The sequence below is a fragment of the Alosa sapidissima genome, chromosome 4 (genome assembly GCF_018492685.1).
Source record: "Alosa sapidissima isolate fAloSap1 chromosome 4, fAloSap1.pri, whole genome shotgun sequence".
NCBI classification, from domain to species: domain Eukaryota; kingdom Metazoa; phylum Chordata; class Actinopteri; order Clupeiformes; family Clupeidae; genus Alosa; species Alosa sapidissima.
This window is the reverse complement of record NC_055960.1, coordinates 3,793,927-3,816,724: the sequence shown is the minus strand read 5'-3', so window position 1 is coordinate 3,816,724 and position 22,798 is coordinate 3,793,927. Positions and strand designations below refer to the sequence as shown.

The 22,798-nt window shown below is 40.8% G+C and overlaps 3 protein-coding genes across 6 annotated transcripts; 1 reads left to right on the top strand and 2 right to left on the bottom strand.

Moving 5' to 3' along the window:
- Positions 1–561: 561 nt before the first annotated feature.
- Positions 562–17,940, bottom strand: abhd6a (abhydrolase domain containing 6, acylglycerol lipase a). 3 transcript variants are annotated; one of them, XM_042090057.1, is made up of 9 exons: positions 17,678–17,940; positions 16,313–16,444; positions 6,541–6,697; positions 6,075–6,188; positions 5,607–5,739; positions 4,685–4,842; positions 3,737–3,791; positions 3,498–3,598; positions 562–1,257 (listed from the first exon to the last, which is right to left on the bottom strand). In XM_042090057.1, exons 2-9 carry the CDS (start codon positions 16,429–16,431, stop codon positions 1,075–1,077), a joined length of 1,020 nt encoding a protein of 339 aa, XP_041945991.1. In that variant the 5' UTR covers positions 16,432–16,444; positions 17,678–17,940; the 3' UTR covers positions 562–1,074. The 3 variants fall into 3 exon arrangements, with proteins under 3 accessions (XP_041945991.1, XP_041945990.1, XP_041945989.1); XM_042090056.1 differs by lacking the exon at positions 17,678–17,940 and adding an exon at positions 16,531–16,636 and having other exon boundaries at positions 5,667–5,739; XM_042090055.1 differs by lacking the exon at positions 17,678–17,940 and adding an exon at positions 16,531–16,634.
- On the top strand, positions 16,731–21,861 carry LOC121707457 (deoxyribonuclease gamma-like). 2 transcript variants are annotated; one of them, XM_042090063.1, is made up of 9 exons: positions 16,731–16,810; positions 18,433–18,691; positions 19,257–19,345; positions 19,439–19,531; positions 19,610–19,722; positions 19,851–19,963; positions 20,219–20,376; positions 20,658–20,754; positions 21,119–21,861. In XM_042090063.1, the coding sequence occupies exons 2-9, from the start codon at positions 18,554–18,556 to the stop codon at positions 21,191–21,193; spliced, it is 876 nt and encodes a 291-aa protein (XP_041945997.1). In that variant the 5' UTR covers positions 16,731–16,810; positions 18,433–18,553; the 3' UTR covers positions 21,194–21,861. The 2 variants fall into 2 exon arrangements, with proteins under 2 accessions (XP_041945997.1, XP_041945998.1); XM_042090064.1 differs by lacking the exon at positions 16,731–16,810 and adding an exon at positions 16,882–17,215.
- Positions 21,644–22,406, bottom strand: LOC121707464 (protein ATP6V1FNB). Its single transcript, XM_042090079.1, has 2 exons — positions 21,941–22,406; positions 21,644–21,762 (listed from the first exon to the last, which is right to left on the bottom strand). The coding sequence occupies exons 1-2, from the start codon at positions 22,353–22,355 to the stop codon at positions 21,644–21,646; spliced, it is 534 nt and encodes a 177-aa protein (XP_041946013.1). The 5' UTR covers positions 22,356–22,406.
- Between the last annotated feature and the right edge of the window lie 392 nt (positions 22,407–22,798).

Below are 22,798 nucleotides of genomic sequence, written 5' to 3'. Positions count from 1 at the left end.
CCTCTGTGCTGTAAACTGATCCTGCTTCGGTCGGCGGGTAGGATACACCGAACTTGCAAGTGGGATATTCTTCCTACAGGCAGAAAGGGCGGGCGAGAGAGCCTTCATTGGCCCCGTAATGAGTCATTTAACCATATACCGACTTATGAAGATGATTAATTAACACAAAAACGTTGCCTGGTGTCCCTTTAACATTGTGTTATTTGAAGGTCATTTGTTAAAGGTACACTATGTAAGTTTTTCACTTTTATGAAACCAATTTGATGGTAAAAGAACTTGTAATAGGCAAATCGTTCACCTAGCATAGCTATACAGCATAGACATAGTGAGTCACTACAGAGAAAACCAGTCATGCAACTTCAAGAATGACTGAAGCTGTAGTTGCTATACTTAGCTGCTATAGACATTTTTTGGTCAATATCTGTCCAATCCCTCGCCACCTTCCTCCATCTCCTCCCGTTTCAATTTCAGTCCAGTGTTACCACCTGACATCTAAAATTTTCAGGATAATACTCACACAGTTTAAAATCACTAATTTCATAATAGCTCCAACACAGTCCGTTTGCAATATATTATACTTTAATGATAGACAGAATAGACACATACCCCCACATACCCCTTTTGTTTAAGTCTTACTGGTTCTTTCTTCAGTACATATTGATCACTCAGAGCTTTGTACACATAACACTGCAGGTGCTTTCAGAAAAACATAACATGTTTAATTTGAACGACACTGTGACTGTGTAACCCAACAGGATATTGAGTGCAATGTCACAGAAATAAGTGAAAACAGAAGTGAGCGTGTATAATGCAAACAATTCTGAAAAGTAAAACTCTATCCAAAGACATTAGACGGGTGTGACCTAGAATCAATGTAGCGATAAAATTAACTGAATTTGGCACATCAAAAATTTATTGTCAGGTAGTTCACATTGTGCTGATTATTTCCCAGTGTTTCCCCATCCTGTCAGGATTTAGGGCAAAATCCCTGAGTTATAGCTAGATATAAAAAATATTCATCAATTATGATGCACTCTTCAGTGTGCACCTCTGATAAATAGAATCCGAACTGCCTCAAGAAAGTTTCTTGCTGCTAGCACAGCCTGCATTCTGCTGAGTAATGATAAAGTCCATAATGAGCTGGGCAGTCTTACGGGGCCGTTCCATCACCACCGAATGGCCACATTTATCCAGGAGATCCACCTGACAACCCGGCAATGCTTCAGCCAATACAGAGGCTCCAGAAACATCCACAACCTAATCATGAACAAAATGTCACAATAAGAACAACCTAGAAAGTGGAAGTGGTTATAACACTAATAAGTTGTATAATATCACTTGACATAAAAAACAAAATTGTCCTGGGGGGGGGCTATGAAACCCATTATTGGGCTTGCGTGCGCAAGAACTGGTCTGCTACTGCGCCGAGCAAAGCACACCGCAAGCTCTTGGGTGTGTCGTGGTCGAAGTTCAACCATGTTTAACTTTGACCGTGGCGCCCTGTAAATCATAGATATTTTGCACTGAGCCCGTCGGCAAGCACAACAAAAATCTTTGGGACATTACCTCAACCAAGAGCAACCTAGCGGCGAGCACAGCACATGTCACGTGCAATATTGACTACTGTGAGCACAGTAAACCCTCCTACCATGCACACTAGAAATTTTGAAGCTCACATATTTTACCCCTTTAAAGAATTTCTGAAGATCATACTAAAACATGTCATACTTTGGTCAAAATACTAAAAGGAAAAAGCACAACAACGTTTTAAAGCTTGTCTGTAGAGCCCTGTTCAGAGCATCCCATTTGTGTGCCTATTCCTTTACAAACGTGAGCAAATTGCACAATAGCTTTGCTTGGACATTTTGGTAACAGGTCCCAGGCTTCCGGGATAAAAGCATACTTTCGCACTTTCATCCAAATAGGTAAAATTGAGGTTGAAGTTCTGAATGGCTCATTCTTGTCTCACTGAATCACATTTCCAGACAAAGGCAGTCCATAAACAAATTAGTGGGTTTTGTTGTTTCTGTGTTTTTGGTAGCCATGTCAGATACCCAAATACGTGTAAAAGCACTGATAAAAGTGAACATTTCATAATTTGTGACCTTTAAAGATTTTTTGCATATCTCCATTTCAGAAGTCAGCGAGATCAGAGTTTTAAAATTGCCATTGAGCTATTCCAGTGCAGCCAGAGGAAAGATGTTTCTAGACCTGGAGCTGCCATACTTTTTGAGGATGTCCATACACTTAGACATTGGCTAGGAGAAACCGGTGGGTAGAACCTGCCTGCCCAGTATCTCTGTTCATTTTCATTTCACTGAGATATTAGTCTGGCATCTGACAATACACATTTGCCGCCAGGGTGCCGGGCCAATCAGCGAGGAGAGGGGGTGGCGATGGTTTTGGAAGTGGCTGTAGTAAAACGGTAGTAGTAACCGCTGCAAAACATTGAAGTCTTTAGAATGAGTAAATTTATGTACAGCAAATATATTGTTATGTACAGGCCTAAATATATTGTTTCCTGACAGGGGATGCAGTTTGTTATCAGTTTATAAAGGTTAGATGAAGTAGGAAGTAAGAATCCCTAATCAATGTGATTGGTTAGGCTGAACCAATTATTTCAAAGTTAACACAAAGTTGCGCCCGTTACAATGCTAAAGTTGAAAAAATGAGAGCGTTCCGTTCGTGTTGCGTCTGCTGCAACAATTAGCTTCCACTATAATCAATGGAAGTAGCTACACCAGATGTGATAGCGCCGCGTACATTCGGAAAAAATAGACCAGTCTTCTAAAATGATTTTTACGCGTTGCGAACAGAACGCTTCAGTTACGCCAGAGACTTTCTAATGTGGAGACACAGCACTCAAAAAATACTCCATAGAAATGCATGGGGCTAGTTTGTCACGCCAATATGGCCGTTGTCTACACATATCCCACCCCTTCCTCGGCAAAACGTTGACATGTGAATACATTGAGCCAATCATGTGGTGTGATGTGAATACATTGAGCCAATCATATGGTGTGTTGTGAAGACATCGTGCCAATCATGTGTTGTGATCTCGCCGCTGGAGCAAGATTGGTGTCTTGAAGCCTTGTGCACGTGCATTTCTGCCGAAATGGATGCCCTACGAGTGCCCAAAAAGCGTTGTCAAATGGCCGCCGAGTGGAGGGACTTGCCTTAAAGGACTTTGGTTACGCGCCTGGTGTAACTTCCCTGTTACATTTGGAACTCTTATTGGATCTACAATGTAGGGCACCTTTTCCTTACCTTTCCACCAATCAGTCTTCTACTTCTCAAACTGTTATCATTGCATGTGTAAACCATTATTGCACACAATTCTAACCACCTTCACATCTTCTGTGCAACTAAAATCAAGTTAGTAATTCTCCATTATTGACATCAATTAATAACAAAGTCGACATTTCAAAGTTTTGGCCCACCACTAACAGATGGTTATTCTGTCCTAACCAGGTAAGGTCGAAAGGTTTGTAATATACCTGATCATGTTTTCCCCAAATAACTTGCAGTGGTGTGGATATTAAGTGCATGTTTTCATGCAAGGAATGCCTGGACTCTTCTCCAACAATCTCCATGAACACTATGGGAGAGTGAAATACATGCAAAGTCACTTATCTGGGCAATGTATGTGCTGTTTGTATCTGTATAATGTGTATTTGCAATTTATATCCAATTCCAGTATTGTTGCTGTTAATGGTTAGAATGGTCCATTACAAACCCTCTCGATAAAAGTCATTGTGTGGGACCCGGACATCCACTAATCCCTGAAGAATCTGGAAAAGCATCAAGACATTTTCCAAGAATTGTCTAATAATAGTATACAATATCATCAGAATTTCATTTTATTTTATATCTGGGCATCCATTTTTGATACCAGTGGTTACCACTGTAAGAGAAAGTATCCTTTATAATTCACTGCATTTACAATTCACTGCATCCTTAAGTTTATAATGACATATCAAGCAAGACAGAAGGTATTCATGTGTAAATAATCATCTTCTCACCTAATCTCACTTCTTACGGAGGAAACTATTGCAAACAACGAGATTAGAGTTTGAGCAGTTAATGGCCAGTTGTCTCCCAATTCAGTTTTGTGCATCTAACAAACTTTGTGACCACAAACTAACTAGGAGTTATTTATTTGCAAGTATGTCTACAAAATTAAAACCCACAAAAAAATAACTACAAAATAACTTCAAAATTATATCATGAAGTTTCCTTAAACCTGGCATCATATACTATAAAATCAACTATAAAGACTGACAAAGTATACAGCCTAAATATAAAAACTAAAGGTATATAGAAAAATATCTAGAAAAATATACATGAACTATACTGTTTTGTTGTAATGCCATCATAGAGTATTAAATGTCTTTGACAATAAGCAAGAGTGAGGTTGTATCTCAGTATAAACCGTGCATGGCAGAGTTACGACCACTGGTCAACAAAGCGGACATCATTTTTCCAAAAAGGAAAGTCCAGAACTTAAAAAACGTGTGTAGTATACTAGGGAATGCAGACAAAATTAAGAAAGGTCAAATACATTGAAACTATCTGGATGCAATTACATTTTGTCACCGATCGCTTATCAAAGCTAAGTTGGACAAAACTACAATCACAAGAAATAATACAAATGGACTGTGTAGAGAAAACGCAGGCACAGTACCTGCTGAGGTATCTTGAATCGAACAAAGGAGCACAGCTTGAGCATCTCCTCCATCTCTTCAGTAGTGGAGGGGATGAGTGGGATACTCTGGGTGTCCTGTGTCTTCTCCAGCTCCCTTAGGCTTTTCACAAAATTACTCTCCGTAGGATATTTCAGACCTGAGTATTCCACAGAACAGGGGAGGATAAGTGTTATTTAACAGTCCATGCACAATGCAACCTCCAACAAACATCCACACCTTCATTTGCTTGAATCACTAAACACGCCAAGAGATTATTAGAGACCCGGCAATAGAATTAGTAAAGCATTTTTTTCACACAAAGCCCCATAGATTTCCAACAGTGGTATTAGCTACCTATCTGAATGATCCAGTCGCCTAGGTTATAATAATCAATAAAAGTATTAATAATCAATAGAAAATACAAGCTAAAACACACTATACTAATGCTATTTCAGTAATGCTGTTTTACTCTCTGAATTCTGAAGCAACAACATACAACAATATCACATATAACAACTGACCCACTAAACACAGTAAAGTCAGTCAATGATGGAGCTATTGGCATTTCATATTCATTTTTTTAGCAATGACAGACCCACTATGTGTCCAGTTGTAGAGATAAGAGTGCTCCCTTTCTCTTACTGAAGAAGCGCTGAGAAGTGGCAGGTGACTGCAAAACGTTTTACAGTAGGCTTCTATCAAAATTACATTTCATAGATCTCATAGTGTACATTAAATATACTTTCACTTTCTACACATATATTTGCATCTGTAAATACTGCAGAGGATATTGTGAACCTGTGTTGGCACACATGCAGGACTCACAGTGGGGGCAGCTAACACAGTATATTCTATACAGTGAATAATGAATGTGAACATGTGGATACAGTTAGTGGGCACACATCATTTGAACTGAAAGACCTGCTGGACAGATGAGAGTCAGACTGCAGAGGTCGGCAGGGAAGCGGGCAGCATACACACCAGCCACATTACCCCCCATGGACGTGCCCACCAGGTGGAAGGGCTTCTTGTTTAAGTCAGTGCTCTCTACAAACTAGACATAAGGGCTTCATTAAATACACACACAACAGTTCTCTTAGCATACCCATGTACTCTGGGTGTTTGCCATATTGGTACCAAAAAAGCCTTTGTGAAAAAAGTTTAAAAAAGGTGTGAAAAAAACTTTTATGGCCAACAACTGCTGGAGTTATTAAAACTTTTATATCCGGTTATATGTCACTGCCTTAGATATAATAGCTGTAGAAATGTATAAGAAATGAAAAGAAAAGAAAAACTAAGAAACTACTCATTTAGTAGTACTTTAGTACTCATTGGTCCTATCCTGTCCTGCCTTATCAGAGGGCTCAACGTTTACCCAGCACAGCCTACCTGGCGTATCCTCTTGACCTGACCCTCAATGGAGTAGTCTACAGCACTTGTGCGTGTAGTACCCCCATGGCCTGGCATGTCCACACAAATAATGTGTACATTCTTTTGGAGAAACTGCAAAGATGACAAAAACAGGCAGTACATTTATGAAATGTCCAATATTATGATATTCATTTGAAATTCAGTCTTAGTGTATACACTTTAATCACACTTCTTAATGGACAACAGTGAACCAACTAGGCCAGTCTGTTTTCCGATGGTCACAAGAGCTTCAGAGAAGTTGCACTATTCAATCGGAAATTCAGTCCAACCAACATTTCAACCCTATCTAGCACTCATGCATTTCTGTCACTCTATCTGGGGAATTCATGGGGATTGACCCCTACAGACTCCACGGTAGCACATATAATAATATAATAGGAGACACAACATTAGAATAAGTCCGTAATATAGACCTACTTTTTACCTTAACCACAGACAGCCACATGTCTTTATGGGCAGAAAACCCATGAAGCATGAGGATAGAGGGGCGGTTCCCAGGTTTCCCCCGGTGGGAGTAGCAGAACTGGTAACCCTTATATTCTGCATGGGCCACCTGCAGGCCCAGTGCTCTTCTCCAATACCTAGTAGTGGAAAACAGAGAGAAAAGTACAGACATATTACAATTAGGCTTAGGAACTGAATCTGCTTCACAATAAATGGCATAGTTAATGATCTCATAGTAGATCTCATGTTGCAAGTTCATAGTTAATAGTTAGTTAGCAACAAAGTCTTAATCCTTATTCTTCTACATTTGAGTGCAGCATTCAACACCATTGATCATAACACCGCCTTGCGAAGTGGGTTGGTCTCTGATAATGTTTTAAACTAGTTTGAAACCTATATTACTGGAGCCGTCTTGGTCCTTTGCTTTTTTCCCTACAAATGCTTCCGTTAGGAAACATCATAAGTCAGCATAATATAAACTTCCACAGCTATGCAGACAATACCCAAATATATTTTTCTGTGTAACCAACAAACCCAGATGGCCTTTACTCCCTTATCGCATGCTTAGCCTTCATTAGTCAGTGTATGACCAACAATTTTCTAAAGCTAAATCACAATAAAACAGGTATTTTTGGTTGGACCAAAATCAAAGTGAGAAAGTAACAAGCCTAGGTGTCATCTTAGATACAGAGATAAGCTTCAAGCCCCATATTAGGCCTAGTCCACACGTACCAAACCGATCTTTTTTTCCTCCGTCTTCCCTGGAACCGTATCAAGAATATTTGAGTCCAAACGGATCCATCTCAACACGTTACTTCATACCCCAGGCCTATAGGTGGCACTGTGTCTTTACAGAAATTCACCAAAACTTGCAAAACTTGCGCTTTAAAAACAGACAGGGTGAAATGGCTAGTGCAAGGAAACCAGAATTGTTTGTGTGGACTGATGGTGAACTGTCAACTGTACCAGGTAGGCCTACTAATCACCTTTACTTTCTTTGGTTGTAGGATAGTCCGTGATTCACATTAGTTTTGGCTATCACCGCAATTAGGATACTAAACGCAAGGCTTACCCAAGTTCTAGGCTATTCTGTCGCCACATTTATAATATTGCCATAAAACCTTCGTTAGCAGTCAATACTTTTGCCTGCATCAAATCGTGCATTTGCATTCAGTGTGCTACCATGCATCGGCTTAACGTGAGTTCTAAGCGTCTTTGTATGCTTATATCTGATTTCACTCGACTGTGAATGCATGTATATATGTTGTAAGACATGTAAAATAAATGAATGACACTGGCACTACGCACAAATTAATGTAGCCTAAACTTACACTGCACTTTCCTAATAACTTAAGTTCTCTCGCGTCACTGACAGTAGCTAGAATGCATAAAAAACACCGGGAAAAACAGTGTTCAGTCCACCAAGTCATAAGCTATCGGCGCTGCACAGCATCAGTTGTGATATTTATCTTAACGGAGTGTGATCGTAGGTAATGTCATGTATGAAAACTAGTATTGTTAGGCAATACTATAAGTGCAAGTCCAGGGCAGCTGAGGTGTGGCGATGACATCATCGATACGCAAGCAGGATGTGCGGTTTCGCTGTCTAAACGAACTCAAACGGGCTACGGTTTCAGATTTCTCCACTCTGGGACCAGGTTTCAGAAAAGTGCGGTTTCAGGCTGTGCGTTTACAGGATTTGTTTGGACGCTCGCCCAAGACAAAGCAAAACCTCTGCGTTTAACCTAAAAAGCGTCTCCGTGTGGACAGGCCCTTAGTAAAGTTACCCAAACAGCTCATTTTCACCTGAGAAACACTGCCAAAGTGCGGCCTTTTTAACTCAACAAGATGCAAAGAAATTAATCCAAGCCTTTATCACTAGTAGATTAGACTACTGCAATGTACTTTTTACTGGTCTCCCAAAAAAAGCATATAAACAAATTGGAACTCATACAGAACTCTCTATAACTATCTCTGCATTATCTGTTTTAAACTATACATGATATTTTACATCACATATTTTTGCATTTTCATGCACTGGTAATTCCTTGGATATGTAAGGGATAACGGCCGCCGAGGTGTCCTGTCCCTGGTTGCCACTATAGGAAATAGTCATGCCTTTACAGCACGCCAAGGAAACTTTGGAAAGGAAAAAGAAGCTGAATTGTTCAGTTTGTTGTACAACTTTCTTTGACAGCGAAAGCATGGACAATTAGCTTGTTGTTGATTCCATTGTTGCGATGAATGTTATACATTACATTACATTACATTCACTTGGCTGACGCATTTTTAACCAAAGCGACTAACAACATGGTAACAGTTACGTTTTAAAGCAATTCTCTCAACAATTTAAGAATAAGTGCATCAGTGAGTGCTGTTTTTAAAGAGTTGAGTGTCAGTTCAAGACGGGTTGTAAGTGCTAGGATCAACAACACTTGTTGTAAGTGGTGCTATGAGAGGAGATGTTCTGGGTCTTCAGGAGTTTTTTGAAAATGGGATGTCCCTGCCCTTGTAGGAGCTGGCAGTGTGTTCCACCAACGTGGAACAACAGATGAGAAAAGTTTGGATTGGCCTGAGTGTACCGGTGGTAGAGCTAGACGTCTTTCGTCTGAGGATCGCAATGGTCTGGAGGTAGCATATGTCTGTATGAGGGCATTCAAGTAGGTGGGAGCAGAACCGGAGACTACTTTGTAGGCAAGCGTTGTTGTTTCCCGCCAATCCAAACTTTTCTGCTACCATGTTATCATGCTACCGTTGCCCAAGCCATTTAGTAGGCCTTGAAAGAATCATGGTTAAGTTTTACAGGGTTCCCACTCTAAGTCAAATGTAAAACTCCATGACTTTTCCCTGACAAAAAAAAACAGAATTTCCATGACTTACTTAATGAATAGTACAATATACCAACCAATGATTTCAGAGCACCCACATAGCAGTCAAAAATCGTTTACTTTTTTAGAGCAGGAGATGAATAAATAGGCATTGAATAAACCCAGTTGGGCTACTCAACCAAGACGTAAAGCTAATAACCAGATACACACCAATTCTGTGTGGAAATATATTTGTATTAATGTATTTTGTACATTTTAAACTGCTACATCAAAATTCCCTGATATTCCATGACTTTGTCCCAAAAATCATAAAATTCCCTGACTTTCCATATCTGGAACAGACTTTCTAAAATTCCATGATATTCCAGAAATTCCATGACCTGTGGGAACACTGGTTTTACAAACATTTCACTGATGTTAGGCTGTGGCCGCCCCTACCTGAAGTGTCTGTAAAGGCACATGAACGCCAGCAAATAAATCAAATAAAAATGTGTTGCCTAATTGTGTATCCTTTTGTCCAGACTATTCTTTTAAAAATTCAGTTCATGAAACACAGGCCTTGAAACGCACACTGCAATGGGCAGGAGAAGTCTATAACGTGTCCATATTTTACGCAAAATTTGCACACAGGGAGAGTCAAAACTCTTAGGCTTATAGGCTATTAATGTTAATGTTGCTGACATGTAAACATGGATAGTTTATTTCTCAATTCGTAAACTGATGCTTCTCCTGTGGCGCAACAGGTTAATGCTTACACATTGCTATTTCATGCAGTCGACATGGGGTTCAATCCTCCCCATCACAGGTGTTTTTTTTTTATTATTATTTTTATTTATTTTTAGACCAGCAATTCTTCCTCAATTTAGGCTACAGATAGACAAGGTGGCCACAGAGAGCCTGACTAGCAGTCAGTGAAATGTTTGAAAACTTTACCATGATACTTTGAAGACCTACTGGCTTGGCCAACTGATGTAGCAAGACAACATGGTAGGTAGCCATATACTGTACCATTAATATGTTAACTTGCTACATAACATATCAGCTGACTTCTTTTAATTATAAGTCAAGTAAATTTCACTTTGATTTGTCAGCTGGTTCGTGGCGCAAGTTCGTAGACGAATGGTTATCATATAAACAGTCTCATTTAGGAGGCAGGTCATTTGGGTGGCATATTCATGGTCCAGTGCATGTCAATGTCAATGTCAATTTTATTTATATAGCGCATTTACAGACGGCTTAGCCGCACCAAAGTGCTTCACAATAAAGTGCAATAAATAAAAACAGGAAGGCACAAATACAAAAAGGGCTACAGTTAAAATAAATTAAGAAATGCAAAAAAAAGAACATTTAAAACTAAACAGTGTGGCATAAAGGGAGACATTAGCCAAAGGCAAGTGAAAAGGGGTGGGTCTTTAAAAGGGACTTAAAAACATTTAGAGACTGCAGCAGGCTTGGAATTTCACCATTCTGGGGGCAAGGCCACTTTGCCTTCAGTTGGGCATATTTGGTGGGGGGCACAAAGGCCACATGTCAGTGCACCAAGGCCAAAGTTAACTATACAGTAGTAGGCTATAAAATGATCAAAGTTGTATTTAGCCTATTCACTGCAGTAGACCTGCATCACTGTATGAAACATTACAAAAACATGAAACATGACATATTACATAGAACTGTAAATCATCTGATCATCTAATAATTACAGATATCGAGGCTATATATAACATTTATTTTATATTTGGCCTTCTATGAAATCATGTATTGAACTATTTAAATTTAAGCACAGCTCAGCTTTAAGAAACTCAAATAGCCTAGATGCATGCTTAGCATTTTGTGATCATTAAGGCTACTTTCACAAACTCTTAGTCAGCTGTCCTCTGATTTACACATTGTAAAACTTAAAGCCAAAATTTGGAGACATCCATGCATGTCGAAATGTACTGCAAACTCAAAACTGGATTACTCTGGAACAGCTAACTGTACAGGGGACTGCTTTACACCTTTGTGCTCGGTAAGGTCTGCTGTTTATTCTGATATATGGTTTGTCATGTGTTAAAAGACAGGTTTGTGAAGTATTCCACCGAATTGGTAGGGAGATCATGGACGCAAAACCTTCAGTAGAGAATGTATGATTAAATTGAATTATATTATTTACTTTTCTCGCGAACCGTTCAACACAGCAATTATCGGCTAACATCGTTTAAAAGCTGAGAAAAAGTTCTTTCATGTGATACTTGTGATGTCTGTGTGATGAATAGGCTACTTCGCGAGTAGGTCAACTGAGAAGAATGGGTGAATTTGGACGCACTTTCTTTCTTGCGCTGTTACTTTCTCCACTGCGTAAAAGACTAAATTAATTTGCGCTGTGAATGCTAAGATTATTTTGACAGGCCACAGGCTAAATAAAAATCGCTATTAGTAGGACGCAAAGCAGAGTATTGAAAGAAGGGGGCACCAAGGCCACCGTGGCCTGAAAACCTCTGATTTTCAAAGGGGCTTCATGGCCGTCGTGGCCGCCGTGAAATTCCTACCCTGGACTGCAGTGTTTCCCATACATTGACTAATCTGTGGCGGGGCGCCACGAAATAAAAATCGGCCGCCACAGATTAATATTCTATGTTTAATTTAATTTAATTTAAATTAAATATAAGATCAAATCCTTGCATTGAGCTGCGCTTTTTACGCACGCATCCTTTCCTTGCCCCGCCCCCGCTCTCTCTCGTAGCCCGCTGCCACTCCTCTGTATGTGCATTTAACAAAATATTCACGATTGTTGAAGGATTAATGCCACATACAAGCATTGCATAGAAGACGTCTGGCTAAATTGCTATTAAATCCGCTTAGCATCGTGACCATGCTGCGCAAATTTGTTCAAAACTGCTGCATTGAAGTGAACTCTGCTAAGGTCTTATCACAACATAGTAGGCTACATTGAAGAGACTAAACTAATAATTACTACTAGTTATGAAATCAAGCAGTATATCTCAAAGCTAACGTTAGAATACTGTTTGGATGTCGAATTGAGCATGCTTAGCCTTACAGCTGCTTGTCAATTTCGTTGAAGGGCTCATTTTATTGACTCTGACACTGAATGTTTGCAAAATCCCGATGTAAATGGAAAAGTGTTCAAAAGTGCTTGTCCCAAGGAGAAGTACGTGAACCTTTATTTTAACTATGTAGAAAACGTTATAAATTGCATCCACACATCAGCAGCCTTTCAACTGTGTTACAATTGCAAGGGTTCCCTCAAACGTCTTAAAATGACAGGCACTCAATTAGACCTATACAAGACGATCTTAATAAACGGTTGTGGAGGGGGAGGCAGTTCCAGAGTCTAGGGGCTGCCACTCTGTCCCCCCTAGTTTTCAGCCTGGTCCTGGATTATTTCAGCCGCAGTTGGTCTGCTGACCGTAGTGCTCTGGAAGGGGAATGGTGGTGGAGAAGATCAGACAGGTAGGTGGGGGCCAGACCATGGAGAGATTTGTATACAGTCAAGAGGAGTTTGAAATTGATGCGGTAGCGGATAGGGAGCCAGTGGAGTGAAGCCAGAACTGGGGTGATATGTTCGCATTTTTTAGTGCAGGTGAGGAGTCGGGCGACTGAGTTCTGAACCAACTGCAGGCGGCGGAGCTGGGATTGATCGATGCCAGTGTAGAGAACATTACATTACATTATTCCAGTTGTGATGTGATGAAGGCATGGATGACTCTCTCAAGATCGCTCTGGGGCAGGTAGGCTTTGGTCTTAGCTAGGGTTCTGAGGTGGAAAAAGCTCTTCCTAACCACTGCACTGACCTGCTGTTCGAACTTGAATTTGCTGTCATAAATCACGCCCAGGGGCAAGGGGGCCCAGGGCATTGGTGGAGAAGGCCGGAGAGGTTTTGCCAAAGACAATTAACTCAGTCTTGCTCTCATTAAGGTTGAGGAAATTTGCACCCATCCATGCCTTGATGTCAGCTAGACAATCACGCAGTAGATGGAGTGCAGCCTGCCCATCAGCCTTAAGGGGGATATACAGCTAGACGTCATCTGCAAAGCAGTGGAAGGAGATGTTATGTTTCGCAAGGATATCCCCTAGGGGAGTAATACAGTAAAAACAGGATGGGACCCAGAATAGAGCCTTGAGGGACCCCGCAGGTGAGGGGGGCAGGAGAGGAGATAGAGTCTCCTAGCTGGACAGAAAAGCTCCTATCGGCCAGGTAGGACCGGAAGAACTCCAGGGCTGAGTCTTTGATGCCCACATGATGCTCGAGCCAAGCCAGCAGGATCCTGTGATCCACCGTGTCGAAAACTGCTGTTAGATCTAAGAGCACCAGGATCACAGGGCTACCTGAGTCAGCGGCTAGGAGCAGGTCATCGAGGACTCTCAGGAGCGCAGTTTCTGTGCTGTGGGCTGTTCTAAAGCCAGACTGGAACTTCTCATGAATGTTATTGTTGGATAGGAAGGATTGCAGCTGGACATAAACCACTCGCTCAAGGACTTTGGATAGGAATGGTAGCTTGGAGATAGGCCTGAAGTTTGAGAGGATAGCGGGGTCAAGGTTGGGCTTTTTTAGTAATGGTTGCACCACAGCATGCTAGAAGGCAGCCGGCACACAACCAGAGGTGAGGATGGTGTTTATCAGCAGCAGGAGGAAGGGGGAAACCGTGTCGAGGACAGTAGCATCCTTGAGTAGACGGGGGGGTAGGCAGTCAGAGGGGCAGTTGGAGGGCCGCAGATGTCTGACTGCGTCAGAGAGGGAGGATAGGGAAATGGGCTCAAACTGGTTGAGGACAGCTGGCAGGGGTAGGGGGGAGGGGCAGGGAGTGTGATGGCAGGGGTATCTGAAGGCCTAAGAGCGGCAACCTTGTCAATGAAGAATTGTTGAAAACTTTCACAGAGGACGGGTGATGGCACAACAGGGGATTCATTACGGGGATTTATGAGAGAATTCAGTGTATTAAAAATAACCTGGGGGTTGTGACTGTTTCTAGAGACCAGGGTGGAAATGTACTGAGTTTTAGCAGTTTTAACGGCTCGGTGGTAGTCCGACAAGCAGCTACGGAGGACTTGGAGGGAGACGTGAAGGCGATCCTTCTGCCACTTTCGCTCCGCCCGCCTATAGGTGCGTCTGTGGTTTTTTGTGTTTGGGTTTGAAAGGGCGATGGAGTCCAGAATGCCAGTGCAGGATGATGAGAGCATAGAGTGAAGCTCATCAGCAGTGTACTCAGAGTCTAATGACGGCCTGCACAAGGGGGAGTCATTGAACATGGTAGAAAAATGTCCGGCAGTAGAGGGGTTTAGTGTGCGGGATACCTGTTTGGAGACACTGTGGGTATTACCTGGGCATGGAACTGACACAGTGAACGGAATTGGGGAGTGGTCGGAAAAAGACATGGCACAGATTTCCATAGCAGAGACAGAAATACCATAGGACAGCACAAGATCTAATATGTGACCCTTTTCATGAGTTGGGCCGGTGACAGCTTTAGACTAAATGAGTTGAGGAGGTTTAAAAAGTCCCAGGTCAGAGGTTGTGACTCACAGCAAACATTAAAATCACCAGAAATTAAAATGTAATCATATTTTACCATTAGTCCAGACAAAAAGTCAGCAAAGTCATGGATAAAGTCTTTGTTGAATTTAGGTGAGCGATACACCACTGCGCACAAAACGGGGAAAGACAGAATTATTTCAAACAGTTGCATGTACTGTAGCGCACTACAGAGAATTTTGACATTTAAATATGTCATGCATATTTGTATTTGATCGTCTCCAATTTCCAGTCAACATGGGTGCCAGTTGCCATGTAACACCGACCACAACGTCATAATCTCAACCTAATAGTCGGCTGCTGTAAGCTGAGTTTGTCGTTTATTTGCATTATTAATATAACATCGTCTTTTGGCGTTTTTGGCGAAGACATGCATTCCGTTATGGATATTGAACATATTGAACATTCTCTAACCATAGTAATTTCGAATTGGTGCAGGTTTCAGCACAAAAACATATTGTATTCTTTTCATTAAGTGCACTGCTCTATGCTGTTCTATGGTGCTTTCTGCCTCTTAGTTGCGCATGCATGTTTTCGTGACGTTGCCTAGAAATCCACGTATAGACACCATTCATAAGCATTAATATGGAACGGTGATTAAACTTTTTATTACCAGATCTTCTTCATATGCGTCAGTCACGTTATTCAGAATTAATAGCCACCCCACCAGCCAATTAGAAAAGAGTATTTATTCTCTCCGGTTGATAAATAATAATAATTGCCTGCATGATTAGGCTACCCCAATGAAATGCTCTCAAAAGCTGTTCTGTTGGTGATGTTTTTCCCCACAATTGTTACTTTGTAGGGGATTTTGTTTTTGATGCTAAACTGGGTTGGTTGTTGATTGGCCGCTATGGAAAATCCTCTACCTATAGCACTAGGAATTCAACACTTCTCCTGTGTATGCCTGAAATTTATGTATTTCACAGTCCAGTGTCAGACTGTTGGTGAAGGCAACACTTTGATCCTGTTGTTGTACATGTACATGTATGTCTATGTATATTGAGTCCAAACATGAAAGGACAATGTAGTACCGATGTTGTAAATGTCACAATCAAGGCTACAAATGTTCCCTTATTATGAAGCTGGTCAAAGCTCTCAAGAGTGAAACACATTCCCTAATTGTGACGTGACAGTCCAGGGGGCAAGTTACACAAGGCCAGCAGCCCTATGAATGTAGCCAATACTTCAACCTTTACCCCAGATACAGAGCCTCAGCACTTGCAACACACTAGCAGTTTGTTAAACCGTCAGGCTTAATGCAATTGTACAGAGGTCGATATGAACACAGAACAAAAATATTCTTATTTGCAGGCGGCTTTAAAAAACTGTTGACCTTATCTTCATGAAAAGCCCTTTCTTTTACAAATAAACAAGTTAACACTTGACATTACCAGTAATACACCTTTATGAGAGCTGCAGGCCAGAGTAGAAATGAGGCCATAAATGCCAGGATAGGGATGGCTAGTGTGCTTCCAGCAATGACAAACATGTTCACTACATCCAAGTCCATGGCTGTGCCTCTCCTGAAAAAATAAAACAGCAATCAGCAAGGAGCATCTATTTATAAATGACTGGAGTTTCTTTTTTTTTAATCATTCAAAGCTATCACCTTAGCACAATGGCATATTCTTCAATCGTGTATTTGCATATTAAACGAGAGGTTGCATTTTGGGTGCACATATTGTGTAGCCTATAGCCTCTGAGTAAGAAAACGGAATAAGATTCCCGAACAAGCCAGAAGGCAAACATTTGGTGACGCCACCCCTCTCTGTCTGCAAGTGCTGTCACAACCAATACACTCACTCAAAACCAGAACAACTCATGCATCAACCAAAAGAACAAATCACAGAGCATTAGTATTACTCCCACACAGCACTTCACCCACTCAGGTAAACAATGACCACTGCAAGGGCTTTCGATGTGGGAAATATTGTGTTTTTTATCTGCAGATATGGGACACACACGTTCAAGTGCAGGTTAATACCAGATTAGCCAAAACTCCTATTTGCATTTTCAATATAGCCTAAGAGCAATTGACCATGTATTTTTTATTAGCCCAGCTGTGATGATATAGGCTATTTTAGCAGTATAAGCAACTGCTCGAACATAACCAGATTATTTCGTTCACTTTTGGACGAGTAAACTGTAATTGGTTTGAGATACAAAATGTGTAGGCCTGCATCCTACACCCAGACAAAAATCTTAGTAGCCTAACCTAGGCTGGAGGTTTGGATCGAAGTGCATCTGTCCCAGAGAGAAGAGAGACTTCAGAGGCATTATAGCCAGCAGCCTGAGTGAGTGAGTCCTGGTAAAGACGAATCTAGGCTATGCACAGAGACGGAGCTACGTTCATGGCACGATGTATTTTAGAGGATCATAGGACTAGTTTAACAGAATGGGCACAATTAGAACAATATATACATATATAAAAAAAAACAGGTTTTTAAGCACAATTCGATTTGAAACATATTGTCACTTGATCATAAACATGTCACTACTGTGTAGAAAGCCTATATAGCCGCTCTCGTTATGATCTATTTAACAAGGCTACTCCCCCTACATTTTACATCGATTAATTCTTTTTATCAGTTCCGATAATCACTTGAGAGCTTTATAGCCTAAATGTTTGTGCAAGTTCATTTAATGAAATTAAATAGCCTAGCCTAGGCAACTTTGTGTCTATCGTTTCGCTGCCCTTCCGAAAACGCACATGTAGCCTAACAGTGTGCAATATCATATATCCTAAATAACGTTACCTTAAAATCCAGCCAGAGAGCGTTTTCCACAAGATTACTTCGTCTTTCAGGTACTCATCTCAATCTTAGTCTGACCATTGCAAGGTTTCAGACTCCAGGAAATTCATTCGCGTGATTCTCCTTCTCTTTTAAAGGTAGCCAGCATGTCTGTTCAAAGACAAAAAAATACGCCGACACAAAAGTGCGCTTGCTGCATGCATGCTATTAACCAATTGGTAAACCTCCAGAGAGCCTATAGGCCATGATTAGCCCATAGCCTAACTGTCTTATTCATATAGTGTTTATTGACATTATTTCCCACGCTCCGGTGATAGCCTAGGCCTACACTGATGTAGGTCTAAAAGGGTGGTTTGTTTGTTTAAGATGGAAGACTTGCCTGGATCTTCACTGAAAGTGTTTGAGAAAAGGTTTTCTTTCAATCAGACATTGAACTGATAGGCTATCCTACAGTATCTGACAGACACACTGGGTTGGGAGGCAGTCATTGTCATACTGTAGTTAGTAGGCTATACAATTATCAGCATCACACTCTAAAACAAATATCCTAAATCCATGCTGAACACATAGGTTAGGCTACAATCAATAGGCCTATGACAAGTATTTGGACTCTTTTATACATGCATTGCACCTCATGCATTTATACATTTATACATGCATTGCACTTTGTAGGTTACATCTCTTTGCTTAAAAAATATTATTGTGTTATGTAGGCCTATAAAACAGAACAAACATTTCAGACACCTCTTTTGTTTCAGTTTCAATACAGTCACTGGAACTTTCTGAGGTGGGGGGTTGGGTTGGAAGAGGAAGTGAAGACTTGGTGATAACAGAAGGATTTCTACATATCATGTTTATTGGACAATAGTTTATGTTATCATGAGGATGTTCTCTGCTTTGAATCTGCTCATGCTGAGTGTCAGCTATGGGGCAACATTGAAGATATGCTCCTTCAATATACAGTCCTTTGGAGAAAACAAAATATCCAAGCCTGAAGTAGTGGATGTCATCATACAGGTTGTGTCCATTTCTGTTTATTTCTGTTTGTAATTTTTGTTTTCATGGCTGCATGCACTGAGGACGTTTTGGACTGATTTCTTTGTGCTATTTTTACATTTTAATCATGATATTTTCTATTTCTACATTTTGTTTAGTGTTTGCATTTTATTTTTGCTTAATCCTAGTTGAGCTGAAAATGGTTGAAACATTGATAGGCTACAGAAAGTTTCAAAGTTATTTATGAGTGGAGCTATGTGCAGTTTCAGAAAAGATGTTGTAATGAAGAAGAAGGCAGGCTATACACCTTTGGGGCAAGGAAGAAACAAATTCAAGTGGCAGTAGCTTAGTGTTAAGGCTACTATGGAAACATTCAAGGAAGGAACTTTAGAACTTTTATAAAGTAGTTATTAGAATATGCGTTGTGACATGTAAATGGGAATAGAACAGAATATGGAAACATTAAGGGCTCTTCAATAGAGACTATTTGGAAAATTCTGAGGGTTCTGGGCTAATAGAGGGGATTATCGTCTGTCCTTTCTTGTCTGAGAAGGGAGATATGCTGATGCAGCCTCTTCTTCTGCAGTGTATTGCCCGCTGTGACATAATGCTCATAATGGAAATCAAAGATGGTCGAGAATTAGCTTTCCCACAGCTGATGACGAAGCTAAACAGGTATTCATTCTGTCATGGAAGCATCTGTGAATTAATGTATCCTCACTGTAAAATGAATCATCTGGACTGACCGTTCCACATGTTTTACTACAGCAGGTACAGCTCCAGAAGGAATGAATATAATTTTGTAATCAGTGACAGGTTGGGCAGAAAGTCCTACAAGGAACAATATGCCTTTATTTACAGGTACTTTCTAGCACACTTTTCCTTTGTACACAACTGGAACACATTTCCTGTATTAACAACACCGCTCTGATTTTTTAGGAAGAGGTTGGTGTCCGTAAAGGATGTGTATCAGTACCCTGATTTACAGACTGGAGACGAAGATGTGTTTGCCCGAGAACCTTTTGTTGTGTGGTTTTCCTCAGCAAGGACTGGTAAATGAAATAATTAATTCTGTGAGTAAATTTGAGAAAGAGGGATGTTCGACCATTTGTGATAATGGTGTTTGACCATTCGTGAAAATTGATAGAGAAAAAAAAAACATTGCTATTGTATATTTTAGAGGTGAAGGACTTTGTCATCATTCCTATTCACACCGTGCCAGAGGCTGCAGTTCGGGAGATTGATGAGCTCTTTGATGTGTTTGAGGAGGTCCAGCAGCGATGGACATCAGAGGTACAGTATGAGAGCAATAATGTCAACCTTTGTTTTTCATTGATATTTAAATGTCTAATTAGTATTTGTAGTGTAAACGTGTTTGAGTGTTTGAGTCCCACAGGTAATGTAGTAACATGAGACCTGCTTAAAGAAGTGAAACTGATCCACATGGTCCAATTTCACCCCTGGTGTGGGTCCAGCTGACCTGAGGTCTCCTCTCAAGGCACTGCTTCTGGTTTCCACTTTCTCATGTCTCACATCTCCTTTCCACAGAACTTTATCATCATGGGAGATTTCAATGCTGCTTGTGGCTATGTTCCCAAGAGTCAATGGAATAACATACGCCTGCGTTCTGATAGCAGCTTCCTGTGGCTTACTGATGACAGTGTTGACACCACTGTGAAACAGTCCACCAATTGTGCCTATGACAGGTGAGCTGCCAATGACCAATGAGTTCACATTTTGTAAATAATACGATACTGTTAAATGGCTTTCACACCAAAACAAGAAAGGCCATCATTTACTTATCAATGAAGATAAAATGGCTTCAAATGGCTTTTGATCATAAGCTTCTGTTGTTCAAATGGATTATTTTGGTGTTGAATGAGTCAACTAAACACCAAAATAATCCATTTGAACAACAGAAGCTAATGATCAAAAGCCATTCTAGGGTTAGACTATATAAATGACAGTTTCCTTCATCTGTCTGCAGAGTGGTGCTCCATGGTGAAAGAATGATCCAGGCAATCAAGCCTTCCTCTACAGAGGTGTTTGATTTCAAAACAGAGTATGGACTCACAGAGCAGCAGGTTGTTTTTTCCATACAGTAAACTCACATTGATATATTAAATTAAACATTTACAATACTTAATTTATGTAAATACAAAATAAGTGAGCCATGATATGAGGATTTATGTTGCTTATTTGCTTAGTACATCCTTATTACAGTATATGATTATAGTATTAGTACCAGTAACAGTATACTATTAACAACATCTGCCTGAATTAGATAAATAGCAACCTTTAGCTTAAGTGAACAAGAGCAATGACTTACTCATTAGAGAAATGTTAAATCAAATTCCCCCACCCACACACACACACACTTTCATTATTGTTCTGTTGATTATCAGTCTTCATTGTCCAGAAATGATACTGCTGTTATTTCTCCTATAGGCTCTTGCTGTGAGTGATCACTTTCCCCTGGGCTTCACCATGGGTTCTGTCCAACGTAGAGGCCGACGGAATTAACTGGATTTTTAAGTGGATGGAAATTAAGTGGATGTTTTAAATTGAAAGATTATGGTAAACTGATATGACCCCTTGCTTTGGCATAAGTTAATGTTTACCTGACCAGGGCCAATGTAGAAATAGCTGACAAAGCTTTGTTGTGCTTTTTAGATGACTGCATTTGTGCCGGAAAAGGGCTTGGTGATTATGAATGTTAATCATAAGACATCTGAATACAAAATACAACATGCTATGAAACCATATCATTTCAACCGGTTTTCACCAGACTGGTACTGGTACCAGTGTGTTTCCAAATGTTCTACTGCAGCTCATTTAAACACTTTAATGATGTTACTGCACTGAATTAATCAAGAAACAAATGACAATTTAGTAAAGACAGAGAGTTGTAAATAGTCAATGTTTAGATTTTACACAAACAAATGTAATTGAGAGATGTCACTACATAGTTGATTATCCCAGACGATCTGTTGCCATGGGGACATTAAAAATTCCATTCCTGGCATAAAACGTGCTCCTTACAATCCCCGACCTCCCATTAGCTGGTGATCTGTATATTTGTTCATAGTCACCTGGGGAAATGTTAACACAGTTTTAAAATGTCCTTAGTTTTTTATTCACGCTGATATACTGCTTTAGCAAGAAACATTCATATTAAAATATATTTCCAATTAATAAAAATAAGGATTATATGTCTGTTGTCATGAGTAGCCAAAAAACCTAATGTGAATAATGAACACATTTAATTACCAAGTCTCCAGCCGTACTCCCAGGAGGACAGTATAGGGTAGTCAAACCTCTCATCTGGACCCTTCAGTACACGATGCCGCAGGTATAGGTGGCGGCCCTTCCCCTCTTTGGAGAAGCCCTGGTATAGTGCATCCCTGGTTTCAGGTGTAATAGGCCGCATCAGTGGGGCCTCGCTGAGGTGCGGCTTCACTTTAGGGGAGGGCACTCGCTTCCTCTCAGGCAGGCTGACCAAAGGAGGCAGGACGGGTTTGGGGACAGTCAGCTGAGGAAGGCCCTGAGCCTTGGCCTGATGAGAAGTGAAGCTCCTCGGATAGTCCTGCCCGTATCTCATTTTCCATGCTAGCCTGGTGTAGGCCTCCTTCATGATCAGCTCACGGTAACAATTCTGGTTCTGTGTGGTCAGGAGGCTTCTCATCTTCAGGCTGTTAAAAGATGTTTTTCTCTTAATTTTCTATGTAATTTCTGTTTCTGGCCACTCTTCCTTTGCCTTCGTCTTGCTTTGTGTGGATCTCACTATTTTGTGTGTATGTGTATACCTACACTTCTGTCCATGTGTGTGTGTGTGTGTGCATCTCTGCTTCTCCCAAGGGGGTAAGAGGAGCACTGACACAGAAACCCAAGAGCAGGAGTGCCCTCCCCATGGCAACCTAATCACAAACCAGGACACTGGCCACTACAAAATGGGGAGAGGAAGGAGGAGAGAATTTGCAGAGGGCTCATCTCAAAGGTCTATTTGCACACAGCCTCTCTCCTCGGTCCTTCAGCTCGTGCCCCAGAAATCGTTCAAAGCTCGAGGTCATTAAGGATGTCTCATTTATCTAATTGCAACCAGAGGAGGTGAGACCGAGGAGAGAGGAG